Source organism: Myotis brandtii, unplaced genomic scaffold, assembly GCF_000412655.1.
Source record: "Myotis brandtii unplaced genomic scaffold, ASM41265v1 scaffold1044, whole genome shotgun sequence".
In the NCBI taxonomy this organism is placed as follows: domain Eukaryota; kingdom Metazoa; phylum Chordata; class Mammalia; order Chiroptera; family Vespertilionidae; genus Myotis; species Myotis brandtii.
In genome coordinates, this window is record NW_005353514.1 from 64,126 (window position 1) to 86,139 (window position 22,014).

Genomic DNA, 22,014 nt, shown 5'->3' on the forward strand with positions numbered 1-22,014 from the left:
GTAGTCATAATAAAAGCTACCATGTATTGAGTGCCTAGGATGTGCCAGGAGGGACAATATTCTTACATATCTCATCTCATTGGGAAGGCAGGAAAGTATGGTTTAAAAAATGGGCTGAATTTGAAGCCCAGCTCCAGTTCTTAGGAGCTCTGAGTTTCGTGTTGGGTTTTCTGACCTCTCAAAACCTGTGTTCCCATCTGAAAAATAGAAACTAGAAAAACAATACCAACCTTGGAGGGTTATTGTGAGGATTATATGACCCAATACTAAAGCGTAGAGTGTCTGGTTTATAGCCTGTGCTCGACAAATGGTAGTTATTAATCTCACTATTATTAACAGTGATTCCCACAGCAGCTCTCCTTGTTATGGTATAATGTCAAACTCGTTTTATAGATGAATAAACAGTAGCTCAGAGAGGATAAGTGGATCCTCCAATATTACAGAAGTAGTAAGTGACAGAAACAAAATCTGAGCCCTGGTCTGCCCGATTCCAAACTCTCACTCCTTTTTTAACTCCTCTGGGGAAAGGAAGTGGTGTCTGCATTAGCACTGCTACCAGGAGCTCACACAAATGTGCAGCCCCCCATCCAGGGCCCTGCTATTGCTCTTGTTTCCACCCTGATGCAGAAGGGCACAGTCAGGGGCCGTCTGCAGCTTGTGAGCCAGCATCAAACCCAAGGTCACTTCCACTTTGCAGGTGTAAGTGCACAGCCTAGAGCCTTTCCAGCCCTGTAGAGGGAGGGAGCCTGGAAGATCTTGGCCTTCATTTTGAAAACCCCTTTCCCAAACTGGTCCACCTCTCAACCCAACCGTCATTGGTCAACAGGGACTGATACGTTTCTACCTCCTGACTGACTGATCAAATTGTAAAGTAAATTCAGGCTGGCTACTCAAATGATAATAAAACTAGAACTGGTTTTTACAGTTACGCACTTACTTGATTTCCAGAGAGAATTTGACATTGGTGGGTGTGTGCTTGTTAACAGGAATATTGTAATTGTAATTTCCAGACCTAATTATAAAAGAAAAATCAAACCACAAATCAAAATATGCAGGAAATGATGCAAAAGGCTTTTTGCTGCTCATTATATACTATGTAAAGTAAAGCATTCTATAATAAATATATAAAACCAAATTTAACATGGTACAGCTTTATGTTTTTCAGAGACATACCTGTCAAGTTGCAAAGTGATTTCTTTCAGGTCTTAACATATAAAATGTACCACAAAATGTGTAGCTTGTTAGAACACACAGACAAAGTGATGGAAAGTCAAATCCCAGGCCAAATGCACAAAGCTAAACACACAGGAAATGACTTCAGTTCCCCTAAGAGATACAGATTTCAGAAAACAAATGAGGCAAAGACCTCAAACTAACAACCCCTCTGGAAGGAGGATTGGACATAATAAACACCAGCTTTTCTACCGTAAATCACTCCCTTTGAGGAAACATTAGCAGGAAATATTATGCACTTTCAGAACTTGAACCAACGAAAATTATTATAGTCCTAATTACCACTTAGTAATGGAGATAATTGCAAGACAGAAATGCTTATATGGTGTCCTCCCCCCTCCCCTGTGAGAGAGAAAGTGGGGGGAAAGAGGGAGTTCCTTTGATTTCATATTGAAATGAAAACTCCAGAAAAAAGACATATCAGACCTAAGCTCTCATGACCTGGCCATCTTTTAAATTATATATAGAAACAATTAAAAATCAGATAAATGGGAAAAATAGCCAGTGGTTTTAGATTCTCTATACTGATTACTAAAATAAGTTGTTAAAAAATGAGAATGCAAAAAATGAAGGAAATAGAGCTGCATTGGATCAGGAGAGTTTGTTCCACTGGAGGAAGCTTAGATGAATGGAATTCATTCCCTACCCCATGAATCCCAACATGTGCATACTTCTTGGCAACCCTACTCAGCGGATGAGAAAGGGATATGTAGGGAGAATAAAACTCTTGTCAAAGTTCTAGAATTTAAACCTGAATCATCTTACTCTTCTTCATTATGTCACCCTACCACATTCATTAATGTCTGTCTTTGGCTTTTTCAAGTTTACTGAACCTCAGGTTCCTTAACAACAAAATGCAAATAAGTAACACCAACCTTCAAGGATTTCCTGAGAACTAAATGAGATGAAACATGTAGAGGTCATAAACAAGGCATAAAGCACCATGCAGTTTATTTTTAAAACCCAGGACCACCAACTTGCAGCCTAAGTTATATCAGGTTGAAAAGGAATAAGGCTGAGAATTCAAAAGGATTTGTGACTCTAGTTTAAAAATATAGAGTCTTGCCTTCAAGCTGGCAGGCACCTGGTAAATAGTCATCAAAGAAAAAAAAAAAAGAACTCCCATTCTTTTTTTTCCCAATAGGTTGTGCTTTTTTTCCCCCAATAGGTTTTTATTGATTTCTAAGAGGAAGGACAAGAGAAATAAAAACATCAATGATGAGAGAGAATCATTGATTGGCTGCATGTGCCCTGACTGGGAATCAAACCATGACCTTCTGGTTCATAGGTCAGCATTCAACCACTGAGCCATTGTGACGGGGCAAAACTCTCATTCTTAATGCTATAACTTGTGTATGGTGCTTACTGAAGCCACTTGCTCTCCATGCTTCTGGACCCAGCATTAGCGCCACACAGATATACAGCATGCACTAGAGGTGGATGCTGCTGATACCTTTTCAGTACCTGGATTTTTCCCCCTCCTCGTTGAAAAAGCTAAGATAAGCTATATTTTTTTCCAGCAATTAAAATAATGATATCCCTTGTTACTTAAATGTACAAATTTCAGCTCACTCATAAATTGAAGCCATTGGTAACAATGTCTTTCTTGTCTATAAAATTAACTAGCCCCTCTGCATCTCTGGTTTGTTCCCGCAGAGAGTCAGCCACAGGGCTTCCACTAAGCTTTTTGCTTTGGTCATACCCATTAAAACCAGGACACTGGGGTCATTGGAGCCATGGTTTATTGACATTTGCTAATACCAACCGTTTTATGATTCCCTGGTCCACCGTGTAACAAATGTGTTTTCACTTAAGGAGCAAGGTAAGCTCACATTGATTTTACCATGTGGCGTTAGCTTTTATTCCAAACACCAGGAGACTGGAGTAAATTCCAGAAACAACTGGGGTTAACGGGGAGGCTTACCCACCCGCACTGGAGGCTTCTACTGCAATACCGGCGATCTATTGTTTGCTGGATTTCCATAATCTGAATAGAACTGATGGTTGTATCAATCCCTGGGTTGAGAAGAAATAGAGAAAAGCAGGTAAACTCTTCTGCAGAGGAAAGGAGTTCTGTGCTTCAGCCCAGTGTCCACATTTCAGAATGCAAAGCAAGCGTTCCCGGGATCAATGGATTTCGCTTGTATTCAGATAGAAGAAGGAGGAGGAGAAGGAAAGGGAGAAGGCGTTTTTGTTGTTGTTATAGTACATTTTAAGAAAACTAAAAAAACCTCAGCTTCCAATAGACAGCCTCATCCTATCCAAAAGCATTTCCGGACCCTGGAAGCCCTAATAAATTGAAATTTATTGAAAATGCTTTTAAAAAATGAGAAAACAGAAAACAAACTAAAAGAGAGTGATAAAAAATAGAAGATGGCAGGAAGTCCAAATAAATTATTAAAGTCCATGGAGATCAACCACACCTGCCTAGTAATGAGCCACCATTTCTAATGCTCCCTTAATGGTTAGGCTGGCTGCCATTATACAAGCGTAATGCCATGGGTGTTTATGGCAGGGTGCAGCCTTTGTCCTATTCCTCACTCTAGTAACTACAGCTTGTAGTCCCTCTGCTTGGCCCTGCAAATCACTTAAATTTAAACTTACAGTCACTTCCCCAGTTGGGGCTGGTTCGCACTTCCCCTGCCAGGAATGATGCGCTTCTGTCTTCTGAAAAGGAAAAAAGTCTGTCAGTCTTTTTCTTTTTAAAAATTTTTAAAATTGATTTTTAGAAAGAGAAGAAGGTGGAGAGAGGGAAACATCAGTTTGATCGGCTGCCCCCTACCAAGGACTGAGTCCACAACCCAGGCATGTGCCCTGACCAGGAATCAAACTGGCAACCTTTTGGTGCACAGGACAATAGCCAACCAATTGAGCCACACCAATCAGGGCAAGATGAGAAAAAATCCAGTGTGTGATACAGTTTGTCTCTGTCAATCGAATGTTTCCCCACCCTTTCTCTCTCCCATCTTTCAACCCATCACATCCCTATCACATTTCTTACAGTAGATTCTCACTGTTCTTCAAGAAGTTATCTGCTTTGAGCTAAACTGTGTACCTAATATTCTCATATGTGAAATCCTAAGCCCGCTAGTACCTCAGAATGTGACTGTATTTGTAGGTAGGGCCTTTAAAGATACAATTAAGTTAAAATGAGGCTGTGGGTGAGACCTAATCCAAATTGAGATTAGGCCAAAGAGTGTGCATAGAGGAAAGACTTTGTAAGGGCGTGAGAGGAAGCGGCCCTCTGTGAGCCAAGAGAGGGGCCGCCAGGAGAAACCAGGACTGTTAACACCTTGATCTTGAACTGTTAGCCTCTACAACTCTGAGAAACTATACTACTGCTGTTTAAGTCGCTTGGTCATGACAGTCCTAGCAGACTAAGACACCTCCCCAGATTAGATCATTGAAGCTCATAGCTCCCTCCTTTCTAATGTCATAGCATTTGTTACTGAGTCTTCTATGTGGTGATCAATCAGTGGTATATCTGTCACTATACCAAAGGGCATGTTATCGCTATTATTAAATTTTCATGTATTTTTGTCCTCTCTCCACAACTCCACAGTAGGGAACCTCTGTTAACATTCTTTTTTGTTGTTGTTAACCCTCATCCAAAGACATTTTTCCATTGATTTTTAGAGAGAGTGGAAGGGATGGGGATAGATAGAGAAATATTGACATTGACACATTGAATTGGTTGTTTCTCGCCCACACCTAACCAGGGTCGGGGATGGAGCCTGCAACTAAGGTACGTGCCCTTGACTGGAATCAAACCTGAGGCCCTTCAGTCCACGGGCCAATGCTCTAACCACTTAGCAGACTGGCTAGCGCTACATTATTTGAGTCCTCTGTATCTCCTGCATAACGTGATCCACACAGGAATAAATTGCGCTGAAGGTAAGGACTGAGTTGTGGCCAACTGAGGAACAGAATCAGATCCTGGTGTGGAGCCAGAAGTTGCCTGTGAAAAAGGAAGCTGAAGAAGTGGTTAGGATCCATCAGAGCCAAAAAGGCCTTTCAAGTGCAATTTTGAAAAGGTAACCATTCAGATGGTTGTTGTTAAGACTATGAGGGAAAATATAATTTTTAAAGTGAATAGTGAAAACAATCATTTAATGGGTTGTTAAATACATAAACCTAACAAAAGAATTCAAAAAATTTTGCAGAATGCATTTTTTAAAATTTGAAGATTGTTTCCAAGTCTCTGGCTCACAGAGGGTCGCTTTTATTGCATTCCTTCATTTGTATTAAACAACATAATTTCATATTTTTCAAAAAATTTTTGGACAAAACACAAAGACACTGACCTCATTTAACAAGAGATACAAGTTCATAAATTATATGCTGCTTTCATGGGCAGAAAAAAAGAGGGATGAGTAAAACAAGTTTCTGTTTGGAATTTCAGGATAAAAAGCAAAAGTGACTGTGGGCAATTCTTGGGGGCAATCACGCCTAAGTCCCTCTGTCCTGATTAGTGCTTCCCACACGAGGCGTACGGGCTGCTTTACTTGTCGTTCACCTAACTGTGAGCTTCTGGAAGACTGCATCTTGCTCGCTGTTGTATCCCACCTAAGGCAAGACCAGGCTCAACTGCAGGAGCTCAGTAAATATTTGTGGAAGGATGAAGGAAGAGAGGTGGGGAGTGGAGGCGGGGAAGAGATGAAAGAAGGTCAAATACCCTCTAGAAAAATGTGTCCTCTTACACACTCAACAGGGAGAACCCAGGGGATGGTGTAGAGCAGCGGTTCTCAACCTGTGGGTCGAGACCCCTTTAGGGGTCGAACAACCCTTTCACAGGGGTCGCCTAAGACCATCGGAAAACACATATATAATTACATATTGTTTTTTGTGATTAATCACTATGCTTTAATTATGTTCAATTTGTAACAATGAAATTGGGGGTGATCACAACATGAGGAACTGTATTAAAGGGTCACGGCATTAGGAAGGTTGAGAACCACTGGTGTAGAGGGATAGAGGGATGCTGGAAGTGGATGTGGGATGTTGATCCCCTTCATTTTATTAGCAATAGGAGTGAGACAGAACTTAAAGGCAAGGCAAGTACCCTTAGCATCCGCCCCAACATGATGCTTTCCATGAAGAAGAAATGATCTTGATATATGAGGACTTTCTAGAAAACTGAATATCTATTTCCCTTCAGATATAAATATATGTGCTATCTAAAAAGGGCTCCAGACTGCTTGGATTCCAGCTATTCCAATAATACTTTTCAAGCACATGTCTCCTGCTATAAGTTTTACTTGCGATGGCTTCCACAGAAGGCTGTGAATTTACAAGGCAAATGAGGCATAAAGAGGAGGGAAAACCAGAATTCTCCTTCCCTCTGTTCTCTTCCCCTACCTTTTGTTCCACTTTCCTGCTGAATTTGCAGGAAAGGGGCTCATTATAAATACTATCAATAGAGCTACAGAGTTGCCGCACTTCCACAGGAGGAGTTTTCAGGTTCCTGAAGACTAGAACCCAATGATAGGATTTACTATCTGATAACAGTATTCTTTTTTCACAGTAATAAAAAGGTGAAGGTGAGGAGAGATCATCCTGCAGATTTAGAATTACAAAAATGGCTTTTGAAAAGCAGGATTGGAAATAACAAATTTTAAATCTCCTGTAAAACACCTCCAATTTGTCACTTCTCTGAGGCAAAATTATTCAATTCTGAAAGGCTGGTTATTGAAAAACCATAAATTTTCCTGTTGTCATAGAGGAGTGGCTCTCATTTTACAAATGCCTTTCAGCAATATTCACTTTAAACTTAATATACATTCCCAGTGGTTGTCATTGTAACGTTGAAGATATATTTCATAGTTGGTGGATAAGATCTAGCAATAAGCTAAATTAGAAACTTCTGGAGAGGAGAGGTTTACCGAAGCATATCCTGTTGTGGTAGAATGTGCGTATTGCACTACTTGTACAACTGGGCTGATGGCTGAGCTCCAATACAGCATCTTGGATAGCTCTTCTTTTCCTGATTGAACCAGACTCAGGCCAAGAAAAAGTCAATGAGCCCAACCAATCAATGACTGAGTCCTTTAGCACGGAAAACCACTTTCTTTGGGCAATTTGCTCTTCTTAGAGTTCTGGTCTCCAAAACAAATAAGTATGAATTCCAGATGCCTTTTTGCCTTGTGAGATATTAAAAAAAAATGTACTTACCAAATCTCTATAAATCTGTAGAACTCCATAGATTCTCCCCTCTCCCCCCAGTCCCCGGCCACAGGCTCTTTGCTTTTTTAACATCCAACGTTGCTGTCTACTTAAATCTTTATTGGTTCCACAGAATAAAATCTGGGCCATTATATTTGTGGTAGGCGGTTAGACAAACATGAGCAAACCAAGGGCCACAGGCCAGGTACAGAAGGTCACCAGGTCGGAAAGCCCCGTGTGAAACAGAGGCCTCACCCCGGGGTGACCTTTCCTTCCTTAGCGTGTCTCTGGCCATGCTGTTTGGACCCTCCACTGACCTTTCCTCCCTGGCACTGTTGCTAGTCATGCAGGTTAGATCCCCTCCTTAGAAGGGGAACCAACGAGGGGGCTGGAGAATAGCCCTTAGGCATTAAGCCCCCAGGACAAGGAGGCTCTGACCCACATCAAATCCACCTAGGCCTCAGTTGTGCTTCAGCTCCAGGCCCAGAAAAACAGCGGAGGCTGACATCAAGACCAGCTTCATTGACCAATTCCCCCCCCCCCGCCCCGCCCCGATCAATCAGTGGAGACCATAAGCCTGAAAGGATACACCTGGAAAGCTGATGAATAATATTCTATTGAGATTCTTCCCTGGGACTTCCCCTGAAATCCCCTCCCTAACAGCCCTTAGGACTATGGACCCAGTGTGCTCTTTCTCCCTTTCCCCTTTCCCTCCCCCTCTTCTGTCCCCCAGGCATGTTTTCCTTGCCTCTTTCCTTCTCCTAAGCTCCAAGGGCCCTTCTTTTTTTCTGTAACTTGTTTCCTAAACACATTTCTTCGATGGCTCACTTTTTCTACCTCTGTGACTTTCTCAATAAACTTTCTCTTATGGTTTAAGTCTTGGCTCTGAATTCTTTCCTAGCCAGAACCCAAGTACTGAGGTTGCTGAGTCAAGGTCCCGTCTGACTCCACCAGTGTAACCCCTGTTGCTGTTCTTGCCACTGCTAACAATATGCAGTTGGTTCCTCAGAGTAAAAGTTCAAAACACCCACTTCCCACTTCCTGAGTAGTCTTACCCAAACCTTTTATTAAATGGGGGGAAAGGGGATAACCTTTCTGAAAGACGTGGACACAATCAACTTAGGCTCAAAAGAAGAATCATGGCTCGGGTTCAGCACAGCATAAAAACGCTGATTTTTGTTCACTTCTTTACTAGTAGTTTTACTTTTCAGGGAGGAAGCTGGTGAATGTGTTCTAGGAGCTTGGTCATCCCGCTGAACATTTTCCCAAGGTTTTTTTTAACCTTTGAATTTCTTTCTTAAATTTATTTCTTAATTTTTAAGTGGTCTTCAATGCTTCAGAAACATCTGGTTGAAATGAACATTTGCCTCTCCTTTTCCTCTTTTGGATTTAGAAACCCCAGTGATATATGGTTGCCTGAACAGAGAGAAAGCATGGATCAGCAGCAGAAGGGAGGTGCCTTTTCTCAGACCCCCAGAAATATCCCACACCACACACATCTCAATGGCTATAGGCAAACTGGGGGGGGGGGGGCTGAAAGGGCTTTCTAGAACCATAGAGTGAACGCTTTCTGCATCTTCTAGAGTTGATCCCAGCTATGTGCACACACTGTGCTCAAATAAATAGAGGCAGAACGGGAAGGAACTCAAGACAGGGGACCCAGATTCCCATTCTAACTTGATGGTAACTAACTGCAGAAGCTCAAGCAAGGCCCTCCTGCGCCTCTGTTTCATCAGCTGTAAAATGAATAGGTTGGTGTAAGTCAGGTTCTCCCTGGCCTGGGGACTTTTGGAAATTCGGGTGATTTTATATCGGGTGATATCTGTGCACTTGAAAAGTAACATCTCTGCCATAGATTGGTACTATTTTTCAAATGTCACTGTTCGATTAACAAAAAAATAAATTTGATTAACAACTTTTCCTGTGTATCAGGAGCCCTGGTAAAACAGAACTCAACTTTCATTTTTAGCTAGAGAAGCTGATAGTTGTGCCTAAGAGGGCACAGCCAGGCTCCTTAGAGTAGCTCTTCTTTAGGAGTCTCTTCAGTGTCTCCCATAGTAAAGGAAATATAAGATGAGCAGACATTCCTGTCCCAGAGAAGAGAGTAAAAACCTTCAGAAGAGCTGGATGCTACAGCAGTGAATTTGCTCACAAAGGTCAAGAAACCTTGAAAATGAAAGTTGAATCAGTCCATGACCTCTTCCTGTCCAAATCCATTATCAGTACTTCTCTCATAGGTGAGATGGTCTCTTCTGAGAACTGCTCTCAGAAAAGGGACACCAAGTGTCCCCAAGGTGGACTTCAAGGTAAGGAAAGGATTCAGCAGCCACAACATGTGCTTTCACAATGGATGAAGGCTTCTTCGGGGGCAGGGAGGTGACAGCAATAGATCTTTTCGTATTTCAAACTATTGGGAATATGACTGAAACAAATCCCTTTCTTCAAATTGAACCTTTATCCTCACCCTATAGTATTGCGTGTTTCCAACTTCAATCAGAAGCTGCTTTCATGAGAAAAATAGTGTAAGCATTGCCTCCTATAGGTGTGGGGGAAATTCTCTGTGCATAAACTTCCTCAACGGGGATAATAACGATGCCTATCTTTTAGGCTTGTGAGAATTAAACAATTTACTTATGTTGACCACTTATGACAATGCCTTATATATAGTAATATTTCACTATGTGAAGATGATGATGATCTGTAAATGTTATTTACTCAAGACTAAGATATGAAATAATATCAAAAGGGAAAAAAAGTACATTGCCACCCCAAAACTTCAACCACTGACCATATTCTATGTGTCAGTTAATAGGGCTGCTCAAAAACATTTGGGTTCATCTTCTTCCAAATGTATGCTAGGTATGTACTTCCCCCAACTGTTTTGAAGTCAGACATGACCAATATCTCCTTTTGTTACCACAGCATCCTAATAAACTACATTAATACATATTTATCGCTATTATTAGCATCATCATTATAATTTTAGACACTTAATATGTGTGTATAAAAGATTTCTAAAAACAACAATAAATTAGCATTCATTTGGATGTATTGTATTTGATCTTACAGAGATATGTGCACTTTTAGTCCTTGTTCAAGTTTCCATATTTTTTAACATAAAATTCTGTTACTTAAAAAGCATCTGTGTGTGTGTGTGTGTGTGTGTGTGTGTGTGTGTGTGTGTGTGTATGTGTCTAAGAGGAAAAAGATGCTCTGAAAGTGGAATGCCAATCTTGTGTTTTTTCACTAACTTAAGGATTGCATTGAACTCAGAGTTTCTAAAGCCTTTTACATTTGCCATAGTTGGTTTGGGCAGAGAGCCCAGACACTACATCATTTTTAAAATTTTAAGTGAGCCAAACAGTTTTAAGTGACCCATCCACATGTAATTGCTTCAGTTGTGCAACTATTACTATCTTTTTTGTCAACAGACAAATGAGACCCTTTCCCTTGGATCAACCAAAATTTCATTCATGGGCAGGGAGTTCAATACATTCACCCACTGCTTAGCAACAGGGATATGTTCTGAGAGATGCGTCTTTAGGTGACTTCGTTATGTGAACATCACAGCGTGCACTTGCACAAACCAGATGGTACAGCCTCCTACACACCTAGGCTATCTGGCAGAGCCTATTGCTCCAAGGCCACAAGCCTGTACAGCGTGTGACTGTACAAAAGAACATGAGATTAGATCCAGCACAAGAGAAAATGATGCAATCAAGTGATGTATGAGGCTGCTGCCTGTGTAACATGGCATACTGTTTTACAGAAAACATTTTTTTCTAAGTAGGAAGAGTACACTCTAAAAGAATGGTAAAAAGTGTAGCATAGTAAGTACATAAACCAGGAGCATAGTCATTTAACATCAAGCATTACATGCTGTACATAATTGTATGTGCTATACTTTTATATGGTGAGCAGGCAGTAGGTTTGTTTACACCAGCATCACCACAAACACGTGAGCAATGAGTTGCCCTATAACATTATCACATCACTAGGCAATAGGAATTTTTCAGCTCCATTATAATCTTATGGGACCACTATTGCATATGTGGTCACTCGTTGACTAGAACGCTGTTAGGCAGTGCATGACTTTATTATAAGTGACTGCAAGTTCATTTCTTTGTGTTTTTAAAGATCTCACCACCCCAAATGGAAGAGTAGAACAATTATCTGAAACTATGAAGAGATTATTCATGTAAATATTGACAAGGAGATAGGGATGGGGGGAAGCCCTGAGGTTCAAAGCTCTAGATCAGTGGTTCTCAACCTTCTGGCCCTTTAAATACAGTTCCTCATGTTGTGACCCAAACATAAAATTATTTTCGTTGCTACTTCATAACTGTAATGTTGCTACTGTTATGAATCATAATGTAAATATCTGATATGCGGATGGTCTTAGGCGACCCCTGTGAAAGGGTCGTTCGACCACCAAAGGGGTCGCGACCCACAGGTTGAGAACCGCTGCTCTAGATGTTTCTCTTTGAACATCCTTTACCTGCCCATGACCTCTGATGAGGTTCCATTTCCTTGGACGGTCTTCGCACAGGACTGGAGAGGACACTTCTTGTTCCCCAGATGGGGCAGCAGTAAATTTCCTGACACGGCAGGATCTCACAGAAAGTGATTTCTGGTATTTGGAACGAGGATTGTGTCGTTGCCAGAGACGTATTAGGTGCTGCACGGCATTGGGCAGAGGGGAGAGAAGCAACAAGGTTAACCTGACAGGCTAGTTCTTCTGTTGACAATTCCCAGGAAGCACAGGTTGGGTTTGAGGGTGAGGAATGTGAAGATCTTACCTGAGGAGGAAGAGGCTGCGGGTGGCAGGGCCGGCTCCTGAGAGCTTGTGATATTGCTGGAAAAGGATAATGAAACAGTTCATGAAAGGGGCCTTCAAACACCCTTCTCCCCAAAGGAAAACAAGACTGGAACTCTCACCTCGCAGGGAGATTTGGGGCACGTCGGTCTTGATCTTTTAAGCTAAGTATGTAAAGGGAGACTATCGTCAAGGCACTGTTTAAAAAATAATAAAGAAAGTATTATGTGGCAGATTTGATTCCAGATATATCTCACCCAACCAGCTGGCCAGAGATGTTCTGTCACAGGCCACGCAGATGGGAGGGGTGGGGGAGGGCGGCCCTGGTTGACAGCGCGCCATGGGAGCCGGCAGTTCTGCTTCTCTGCCCTGGTGAGAAAAGCCCAGGTCGTCCTGGAGCTCAGAGGCACCTAGGATAGTCCACGCTGACGGGTTTTTCCACAGGGCAGACCCCTGGCCCTGGCAAGCTGTCTCAGAAGCATCTGTCACTGGTGGAAGATTACAAGAGGAAGCGTGTAAAGGGCTGGAGGCAACCCCCTGCTCCTTGCAGGAAAAAGCCAGAGCAAAGTTCACATCCACCGGTGGAGGGTGTCCACACTGTAGTGTGTGGTGGTGGTGCGTGGGTGTGTGGGGGGATGGGGTGGGGGCTTGAAGGAGGCACAGGTTTAGTCAGTTGTGGATGCCAAACCCTTTGGCCAGTGCTGACACCTTCCAGCTGCCTGTCTTTTCAGAGCACAATACACCAAATTGGACAGAGGAAGGAAAGACATGCAATAAAGCACCCATTTCCACACTCCATGGCTTCAAAATAATGAGTATGTCTTTTCCCCCTGGTGATCAGAACTGATACAGCCAAATGGGAGCTTTCCTTAAAGGTTCTGAGCTTAGGGGAGCTATCATTCCCAACAATGCTCACGCATCCAAACACTGAGCATTCTCCTCTTCAGGAGCGTCTAGAACTCTCTTATGAAAGTCTGCTTGGTGACCTCACAATCCCACTGGGCTGGTCCGACACAGGGTGACCAAACTTGATCTCCTGCCAGTTCAACTTCACACCTGATTCTGCAGACTCAACTCATTATTTTGTTCCCATCAAAGGTGGTGGATTTCCATCATTAAATATATACAAAGTATGTGCCACATGTCTGCATGCCACTCATGAAGAAAGAACTCCCAGCGCGGTCTCAGCGGCAGCTGGTTACAGCCCAGCGGGCACCGCCCTGCCTGGGAAAGTGGTGCTGAGCCCACTGATGCCTCAGGCATTGGCTGTGTCCCTCTGGCGACTGCCTGCTGTGGTCCCGTCTCCCTTACTTTGTTCTCCCACAGCCCTCCTTTCCTCTCTGCCTGTGACTAATCCTAACTATTCTTTCTAATTTCTCTGACATCTGCTTCAATGCACGAGCCAGAGAACTTCCAGAATCTTAGAGTAACATGGCCATCTGCTCCTTTCTTTGGGGGCAAACTCTGGTTTTGACCCTTCTCAGTGAGTCCACGGGTCAGAAATAGGATAACAAGCCTAATTCCACCCATTTGCCATCTTGGCGGTCAGCAATATTGGAATTCATAAGCTCTAATGGGCACGTTTCAAAAGCAGCCTCTTTATGTCAGAGTTAGAGCTCCTGCAGCCTTTCCTTGGGTTTTCACGGGAATATGGGAATCTAGAGAATGCTGAGTGTGTCTGAGGTGGTGCTCACACTCTCCTAAGCTGGGAATCTCAGCAGAAGACAAGAGCACTTAGGAGAGTGAGAAAAGGAATGGCTTCTAATGGGAATTCTCTGTCAAATATAATGGGGATGCTCCCACGGTGGGCAGGAGCAAGGGAGAAGTTAAAATGGAAAGGGGAGACAAGCAGACGGAGACCCCACTGTCTTCTATAGCAGGAAGCTGCTTTAGACAAAGGAGTGGAAGTACCCTGGCTCCATCCCCTACTTTCCCTCTGAGAATGACTGTTTCCCCTGAAATGAGCCCAGCAGCCGGTCCTTTCCCACGCTAACAAAGCATTTTTCAAGGGACAGATAAATGCCCCTTTCACCATGGGAATAGTTAGATTAAGAATAAGACGCCCTGGAGGACAGAAGCAAGATGACCAGGGCTCAGAGTCCGAGGGGCATCACAGCACCAGTGGGAACCTGGAGACCAGAGGCCAGAAGACTCCTGCATCCCGGTAGGGCGACTCCACGTCCCTGCAGAGGAGGGATGGCAGACAACAGGGACGCAGAGCTCGCATAGCAAAGACTTTGGTCCTGACTGTATTTGTTTGCTTTAACTACTAGTAACTTTGGCTACAACTTCATCATATTGTACATCTTCGGATAATCTCACGGCCCTTTTGGTGTGAAGTCTCCACTGAAGAATCTAGAAGAATCCTAGAGTGGGTTGTACCTGATTACTTACTCACTGTCTTCTCCCATGTAGGCCACAGAATTTGAGAAAATTCTTTGCAAAATTAAAACACACACACACACACACACACACACACACACACACACACACACACGAAAGGCACAGTAACCTGTTACAAAACATCAGTTGACTGAAAAAAAAAAATCATCCTTCATCGTACATTAAAGTGCAGAAATCCTGTGCTGCTTTTCTTCCAAGTATGAGTTTATAAAGGGCTCCCCTTGCCTCTAAGCTGAATCAAAAGTCAAAGCCCAGTTTAAAGGGCTCCTCGTCTTCAAAGTAAGTAAAAGGTCAGGCCTCCATGCACATGTGAGAAAAGGAAGATGGGAAGAACGGGAGCTCCCGTAGCATAACGTTGACGTTTTTCTTACCAAAATGTCATCACAGCAATGAGCGTTATAACCAAGGTCTGGAAAACCCAGTTAGGACACCACTGTTTTTTTCCTGAAAAATAAACCTATAAAAAGATTCAGTAATGAGCAATGATAAAGCGGTAACACAAACTGCGGAAAGGACGCCTGAAGACACTCCCAGTGGGGACTCTTCGCTGCTCCCTGGGGATGGTAAGTGTGCTCCCTTCATCCTACATCTCCCTCCGCCTCAGCCTCCCTGGAAACAAAGCTCTCTCAAAAGCCACTTCAATTCCCTCCTTTCCCTTGATACTCCAGGCTCCAGTGAACTCTCTCTTCCCTGATGTCCTGCAGATGATCTTCTGTGCCATTCATTTAGTGCTTATTCTTGAAGTCTGATGAGAGAAGAGGGCCTACAACACAAGATACTGTCAGAAGCCAAATGTCCACTTCTCTTAATAGGATACTTTTCAAAATCAAAAGGCTTTTAAGACATGATAGAATAAATCCCAGTGGAAGAATGTTAGGCATCATGACAAACCATGGAAAAGATTTTTGTGTCTTCTCAAATCTTACACATCTGTATCTAATTTCGCCACCTATTTTTTTAAGGACAAGCTGGGCCTGTGTCTTATTTATCCATTCAACAAATATTCATAAAGTACTAATATGTACAACATGACAGGGGACGTGAAAATGAATAAATTACAGTCTCTAGGAAGTGAATGAGACAAACCTTTAGGACTGACACATATTGGTATGGAACTTGCATACGGGGAATGGACCAACAGCTACAGGCTAGACAGCTGTGCAACTGCTGGAAAATCTGGCCAAACAGATAGGAGAGGTTTGCTGTCCCCTTAAATAAGGTGCTTCTTAAATATGAGTTTTCCTGCTAATGCAATAGGGAGTATTATGCTTTCTTCCTCTTGGGGAGTACAGGGTAGAATTATGCTTTTGACCAGAAGGAAATTAAATGATGGTGGTAGTTAAGAAATTGCTTAAAATGGGTCTTTGTTTGAATTCCTTGAGTACTAATAATGGTGAACACATCTACAGCTCTTATTAAGTGTCATAAACTCTTCTGAATGCTTTGCACATCCTATTTTTAATCTTCATAATAATCCTCAACCATCTTCTGAGACAGGAACTGTTACCCCCATTTTAAAGATGGGGATAATGAGGCCCAGGAAGGCTAGGTTCCTCACCCAAGATCATACAACTGGTAAGTCACAAAGCCAGGATACGAACCAAAACCATTTGGCTTTACAATCTGTGCTCTTAACCACAATGCTATGCGGCCTCCCTTTCTCCGTACGTAAAAGGAGGAAATACCCTACAACTTACATATTAATTGTTATGATTTAAAAGGTCCGCATGGCTTACCAAATGAACTCCTTAACCTGGTGATCCAGAAACTGAGCCTAACTTATATTTTCAGCCTTATCTTCTACTCTCCTCCCTAACCAACACCCACTTAATCCTTCAATGAGGCCAGTGCCAGCTCCCAGACCTTTGCTCATAACATTCCATCTGAAACCTCCCTACAGCTCCTGTTAGTCTGGCCAACACTCACTCTTCCTTGAAGACCCGGCTCCCATAATATTCCTGCAGCACTCTGAGCTCCTGCAATATTTATCAGATTCAGAAACAACTGTTCTTTGCCTTTACTTCTGGTCTTCCCTGGCTACCTTGAAATTCTTTAGTTGAAGAGGTCACATCTCACCTTTTTATCTGCCTTCCTAGAACATTGACTTCAAGAGGTCTTCAAGTCAAATGGGTGCTCTTCAATGCCTATATCATTTCCTGACTCTATGTTCACATCCCAACCCCCAACCCACCCACACATCCAAGACACTTAATGTTTTTAATTTAGACTATGAGACTTCAAGGAATATTTTCAGACTGAGCTCTCCATTCATGCATTCGTTTGCCAATATTATGTGCCAGACCCTGGGGCATAGAATGAAGAAGACAGACATGGGCCTGCTTTCATGGGCCATACTAGTATATCCTTGTTAATTTTCTGAGGTAACTGCAAAATAAAGAGATTCTTTGGGTGCAAGATGCAAGCTATTGAGGTTGCACACGACCAAATTGCACCTATTAGAGTCGCTATGGATGTAGATACCATCCTGCCCACCCCATTGCAAACTAGTTAGTACACAGGGCACCTTCCCTACACAATATTTTTAATGTTTTGTGTTGATTAAGTACCTGCTGTATGCTGGACATTGTGCTAAAGGCTTTAGCTCATTTAATCTTATCAACAATTTTTGTAAGGTGTCATACTATTATTATCTCTATTTTCTAATGCAATTAAGTAACTTGCCCAAGAAGACTTTTTCACATATGTATTTATCCATGTATTTACATTTATCGGTACATCAAGAAGCTTATCAGCAACATCATATTGTAATAGTTTTTAGTTAGAATATTAAACTTTTTTTTAGTCCTTTTAGAATAGTTCAACGTAGCATAACATGAGGAGTGGAGAGAAAACTAGTGCAATGGCCCTAACATCAGATCATCCCTTACCAGGATGAGGTCATAAATCTCTTCCTCAGGGAAGGACCAGCTTTGGAACACTGGTGGGTCAGAGGGGGCAAGCTGAGTCTCACAGCTATCTATGTACTGGCGCTAGAAAGGGAGTATTGCAGCTTCTCCCTCCCTGACACTCCTTGTAACAGAGAGGTTGTCCTTTAAATTAATAAATGATTAACCTTCACTTTTTACTGTAAATGCTATCCTACTAGATGAAAGTTCTCTGTCCATTAATAAAGCCATCACATTTTAACCTTTGCAAGCAAGTGAATACCTACTCTCTATTTGCATATATAGTATGAAATATCAAAGGGAGAAGAGGAATTTGAGGATTAGCTGACATCCTTTGGGATCTTCTGAAGTCAAAGGTAAGGCCCTGTGTGGAGTGAAGGCAGCCACACTGAGATCTTACAGCCCAGGACCACAGGCATGTGGAGGCCAGCAATTTCACCTGATGGGGACACTAGAAATTAAAACTGGTGGAATACTATTTCTGAACTGAACATGTTCTGTATTCATTTCTCCAAACCTCTCTGAAAAAACCAGATCATATCTATTAAACGGTTAGTATTTAAATACCTAAATGCAGTAGGGATGCAAACTAGGGACTTCAATAACAAAGAAATGAAGAAAAAAATCTTGGTAAATTTCTGAAAAGACTTTTTTTCATAGAAAATATTATTTCTGTTAATTATACATGTAAGTTTATTTACCTTGTTGGTTTTTTTGGGAATGGTCCTTCTTGGAGGAGTACTAACAATTCTGCTAAATTTGCTTTAAAAAGAAAGAGAGAATTAATTACTATTCAAATGCCTCTCCAGCAGTTACATGACAAAGACCCAGGCTGTCACTAACACAGCAGTATGACTTCTTTTATTATAATACAGTGGTAATTTAAAGAAGGAAAAGTCAAGGCAATTGAGAGTTCCTTTTGTGGAAAAGAACCTTAGTAAGCATAAAAGAATGCATTAAACGTTGCATTATATTTCTCTTTTTTTTTTTTTCCAAAATTATACCCCAGGAATTGTGCATTTACCTCCTTAAATAATAAAAATAATAAAAGTTGTTTTCCTGAGGACCAAACATGGTTTTCTAAATTTAGAAATAGCCACCTCGCCTAGTTAAAGAAGAAGCGACCCTTTTACTAAAATGTAACACTTCTTGTAACATCTGCTCTTAAACAGATGGGTGATGTTTTGTCTAATCATTAAAGCTGCAACAGAAAAAAAAATAAGAAAATGATCATTTAAGGCAATTGTGTTCCAAAACATTCTAAGAGAAGAATAAGGACTTAACGGTCAGAAACGAATGGTTGCTGCCTGACCTAGTTATGGAAAGACTCACTGCTTTCTCCAAATTCCTCTGGCAATCCTGGGCATACCTGGTGGAGCTCGCGTCACTGGCCGAGGATTTCCAACTACTGAGCCGCTTCAGCCTGGCCAGCTTCCGGTTCCATATTTCTAATTCCTCTATTCTTTCTTCAAGGTTGTTGGTTAGTTTGCAGAGCTGCTTCACTGCACCTACATTTTCCATAAAGATCTGGTCCTAAAAATAATATGAAGTGCATAAATTTATAAATTCGAGACCATCAGAGAACTGTCCATAGCTCTTTCAAAGACATTCGAAGACACTGCTGGAAATGGTTATGCACAGCCTTGAATTCATTCAAGATAAATCTGTAGAGGTTTACCTCTTAAAGCGGTTTTGTTAAACTGCTGGCTGCATAGTAAAAGTGCTTATGTTCAATTTGCAATAAAATGGAAATATGTCCTTGTAACCCAAGAGAGAGAATGGAGCTGGAGGACACTGTCAAGTTTGGACTCTGAAGAATTATTTCCAATGGTCATGTGCTATATTTAAGAGTCATGAAAATAATGTTGATGTGTGTGTGTATCACTAAATAATCCTAAGAAATGACTCCAGTTCTTCCGGGTAAAATGTGCATCGAATCGCTCAGGTGAAGGAGGAAGAATGAAGACCTGGGCTTTTCTCTGAGTTCTGCCACTTACTGGTTGTGAGACCCAGATAAAACACAACCTCTCTGAGCTTCAGTTTCTTCATCTGCAAAGGAGAGGAAAACTCGTGAGGTGTTCATTTCTGCCCTAACCTCCCATGAGCTATCTTGTATATTTCAGCCTAACTCCCAAACAGACTTTAAAACAACAGCAATACTTAACTCTTTCTGTTCACACAAAGTCACTGACAGGTCAGAAAGAGCAAGAAAGGGGAAATCAACCAAAGCCAGAGTAAGAAAGCCTTCCCCTCCCCCACCCAATACACTTCAGTTGTCATGGGAACACGAGTGTCTATCTCTCAGCCATAACAACAACCCTGGAAAGCTCTCATAAACTCACACCCTGATCCCGTACCTCTCCTCCTTACCCCACAGCACTCTTTGGGGACTCATAGTAGCTAGTCCTCTATTGTAATGAGCTAGAGGCCAAACGAAAAAGATTTGTTTTGTGGTTGGGGGAATCAAACTGAAAGGTGTGTGCCTTTTGAGATCCCCATCATGCAAACCTATTTTAAGGGTTTCAAAGCTGTAAAGCAACCACTCAGAAAGGATTCAGAAGCTGAACATAATGAATCTAAGGCTTAGTTCATGCAGTTTAAAGACATGCACACTGCTACAGAACAGACTGGTAAAGGTAAGTGGATAGTCAGTTTTAGAACACTCTACTATTGAACTATGACGGTATATAAATCACTTAACTCTAGCATAAAGGTTAAAGAACAAAAGTATTAAAAATAACTACAGCTACAATAATTTGTTAATGGTACACACATTAAAAGAGGTAAATTAGCCCTGGCCGGTTTGGCTCAGTGGATAGAGCGCCAGCCTGTGGACTGAAGGGTCCCAGGTTTGATTCCGGTCAAGGGCATGTACCTTGGTTGCAGGCACATCCCCAGTAGGGAGTGTGCAGGAGGCAGCTGGTCGATGTTTCTGACTCCCTATCCCTCTCCCTTCCTCTCTGTAAGGAATCAATAAATATATATTTTTTAAAAAGAGGTAAATTATAACATCAAAAACATAAAATGTGGAAGGGGAGTAAATGGGTAGTTTTCGTATGCGATCGAAGTTAAGTTACTATCTGCCAAAAATAGGCTATTATATCTATAAGGTATGTCATGTAAGCTTGATGGTGACCACAAAATAAAAACTTACAGAAGATACAAAAAAGATAAAGAGAAGAAAATCAAAGCATTTCACTACAGAAAATCAGCAATTCACCCAGGAAGACAGTAAAAGAGGAAAAAAGGAACAAGGGAAAAACAGCCAGAAAACAATGTGATGGTGTTAGTAAGTCCTTACCTAGTAATAATTGCCTTAAACAAAAATGGACTAAATTCTCCAGTCAAAAGGCAGAGAGTGTCTGAATGGGTTAACAACAACAACAAAACACAGAACCCAACTGTATGCTGCCTACGAGAGGCTCCTGTCAGCTTTAAGGACACACATGGGCTCAAAGTGGAAGGATGGAAAAGGATACTAATGGAAACCAAAAGGGAGCAGGCATGGCTATAACTATATCAGATAAAATAGAATTTAAGTAAAAAACTAACAAGAGACAAAGAAGGTCATCATATAATGAGAAAGGAGTCGATTCATCAAGAGGATATTACAGTGGTAAATACGTACAGTATGCACTCACACCCAGTTTGAGATGAGTAAGTTCTGGGGATCTAATGTGCAGCATGGTGACTACAACAGTGAACAGCACTGTATTATATACTTGATCATTGCTAGGAGAGTTATAGGGGAGCAGGACTTTGCCACCCCAAAATATGTCTCATTGGCATAAAGGTTATTTTGGCTAATTATTTTTTTTAAAGAAACAAAAGACTTAGGAAGAGCTTTCTACCTCCCCCTTCACTGCCTAAAACAATTTGGATAGAGGTCCTGTTTCAGGAAGCTATCACCGTAGATTACTCTGAAGAATATGATCCCAGTGTGGTGACTAGAGGGCAGAGGTGGGGACATGAACTCAGCAATCCTGCTTGTTCAGAGTCCTCTCTGTGTCTCATTGTCTCCACTTGGGATAGCAAACATTTGTTTATCAAACATTTGTTTCTTCACCATGTAAATTGCCTTCCTCCCCTTGGAAGTCTCAGACTCCCAGCCTCTTCCCCTGAGCTCTGGATGGCATATAAGCCTCAATTGCCGGATTGCCTCTGGGCCCTCATTTTCTTATGGAGCCCCAATATGTACAAAATTCAACTTGGGTTTTCCTTGGTTATCTGCCCCATGTCAATTTAATTCTTAAACCAGACATAAGAATCTATAAGGATGGAGGAGGAACTTTTTCTTTCCAACAGAGTAAATCTTAAATGTTCTCACCATACACACCAAAAAGGTCATTATGTGAGGGCATGCATATGTAACTTGCTGTAGTAATAATTTTGCAATATATGTGTGTGTATCAAGTAATCATGTTGTATACTTTAAACAGTGTTATGTGCCAATTATTTCTCAATTCAGTTGTGAGGGAGGATACTTTATTTAAA

General features: G+C 41.7%; 1 protein-coding gene across 1 annotated transcript in view; it reads right to left on the minus strand.

Annotated features, from left to right (window-relative positions):
- Window positions 1–22,014, minus strand: part of MYRFL (myelin regulatory factor-like) — a 124,218-nt gene that overhangs the window by 2,877 nt on the left and 99,327 nt on the right. The window contains exons 14-22 of the mRNA XM_005856748.2: window positions 18,890–19,053; window positions 18,222–18,282; window positions 14,986–15,071; window positions 12,334–12,408; window positions 12,195–12,250; window positions 11,894–12,073; window positions 3,838–3,900; window positions 3,162–3,249; window positions 938–1,012 (exon numbers count right to left, since the gene is read on the minus strand). Coding sequence (XP_005856810.1) covers window positions 938–1,012; window positions 3,162–3,249; window positions 3,838–3,900; window positions 11,894–12,073; window positions 12,195–12,250; window positions 12,334–12,408; window positions 14,986–15,071; window positions 18,222–18,282; window positions 18,890–19,053 — 848 coding nt within the window. The remainder of the gene's footprint in view (window positions 1–937; window positions 1,013–3,161; window positions 3,250–3,837; window positions 3,901–11,893; window positions 12,074–12,194; window positions 12,251–12,333; window positions 12,409–14,985; window positions 15,072–18,221; window positions 18,283–18,889; window positions 19,054–22,014) is intronic.